The following is a 1,595-nucleotide window of genomic DNA, read 5'->3' as shown; positions in this document are numbered from 1 at the left end:
TGCCCGCAACTACGTCGACCTTGCTGCAGTCGAGCGCTTGTTTGAGACAATGTCTGAAACAATCGCGAAAAACGGTCTCACCGCTGATCGAATCTTTAACATGGATGAAACGGCCTTTGCCTCGAGAAAAAAGGGTAGTACTGTTATTGCTTTGAAAGGGTCACAAAATGTTTGGGCCAAGACAGTGACTCCAAATTTTCATTTGTCTATTGTTGCATGTGTTTCTGCGTCGGGTTCAATTTTGCCACCTTTATTCCTCTTTCCTGGTGAAACGGTTGAAAGAATTTTGAGTGTTGAATGCTCTGTGGAAGGTGCAACAATTTCAACATCTCCGAAAGGATTTATGAATGAGGATATTTTTAAAGCATGGATTACACAGTTTTCAAGCTGTTTGACTGTTCAACGCCCCGTTCTTTTGATCTTTGACGGTCTTGCTTCTCATTATTCAACGGAAATAGTTAAATTGTGCACTTCACTCGAGATTATTTTACTGTGTCTTCCTTCAAATGCAACACATTTATTCCAACCATTGGATGTTGCTGTTTTTGGCCCATACAAAACAATGATTCGAAAGGCAATATTTGACGAGATGTTGAATGACGGTAAAAAATGTTACATGCTCGACGGTCGTATTTTAATGCCTACTTCTAGATACCGGCGATTTTCACTCCATCTCGAAGGCGGCGGCGTTGCGAATTTCTTCGAAGGCATGGACGGAACGCGTTTTGCCCGCCAACGCTGTCAGTGGATTCAAGGCGACTGGCTTGTGGCCCCTATCGAAGGAACAAATGACGAAGCGATACGACCTGTTCAAAGACGGAGGGGTGCCTAAATCGTACCTCGAAGCCAATTGGATCGAGCGACGACAAATTCTGCGGGCCGAGGTGCTGGCTTTGCCAGCAAAATCCAGGAAGAAGCTGGCACTGCGAAAGACAATTGATGTTGGAGGAAGAATTCTTACCTTGGTGCTGTTGAGCATGGTCGACAAGACCAAGGAAGACCGCGCAGCAGCCGCCAAGCTGAGGGCCTCCCTACGGATCAAGCGGGGGAAAGATTCCAAGAAGCTTACCTTGTCGAAGACTGCTGCCTTGAAGTGGGCCAGCTTTGCAGCTACGCTGGGCTTGATGCCATTGCCTGATGGACAGATTAGGTCTACTTCCGAGGAGGTAGTAGTATAATACCGAAACAAGTTTGGCTGTTCAGTTCATTTAGTTCATTTGGTTGCATGTCATGTTTGCTGGAAATTCGGAAATGTCACCCGAGAGGCATCGACCGTATAATGGTATATCCTGTCTCTTTATTATATTTTCCTTCCAACATTTAATACCCTATCCCTGCAAAAAATATGCATCTTTCCATAATTTGTTCAAGATAAAAATATGCACCTTCAATTGGTCCTCTCAATATCAGTGAATCTGCTTAGAAAATCTGATTTAACGATGTCAAAAGCAAATGAAACTCGATAGATTGGACGGAATCTGATAGCCCGCTATCTCAGCTTCACAGAGCACAATTTGGAATTTCCGTCCCATTCCTCAGGAGGGAGCTACGAGATTTTTACCACGACGCGATGAAAAAGTGTGCTTAGATTGGTC

The 1,595-nt window shown here is 44.5% G+C and overlaps 1 protein-coding gene across 1 annotated transcript; it reads left to right on the top strand.

Moving 5' to 3' along the window:
- Window positions 1-788: 788 nt before the first annotated feature.
- H257_19503 (hypothetical protein) lies at window positions 789-1,150 on the top strand (the record flags this gene model as incomplete). Its single annotated transcript, XM_009848644.1, has 1 exon — window positions 789-1,150. A coding segment is annotated over one exon (360 nt), but the record flags the coding sequence as incomplete, so codon positions are not given.
- Window positions 1,151-1,595: the final 445 nt, after the last annotated feature.

Source organism: Aphanomyces astaci (genome assembly GCF_000520075.1).
Source record: "Aphanomyces astaci strain APO3 unplaced genomic scaffold supercont1.706, whole genome shotgun sequence".
Taxonomy (NCBI): domain Eukaryota; phylum Oomycota; class Saprolegniomycetes; order Saprolegniales; family Verrucalvaceae; genus Aphanomyces; species Aphanomyces astaci.
Note: the sequence above shows the minus strand (reverse complement) of the source record. Positions and strands in the feature narration are given on the sequence as shown.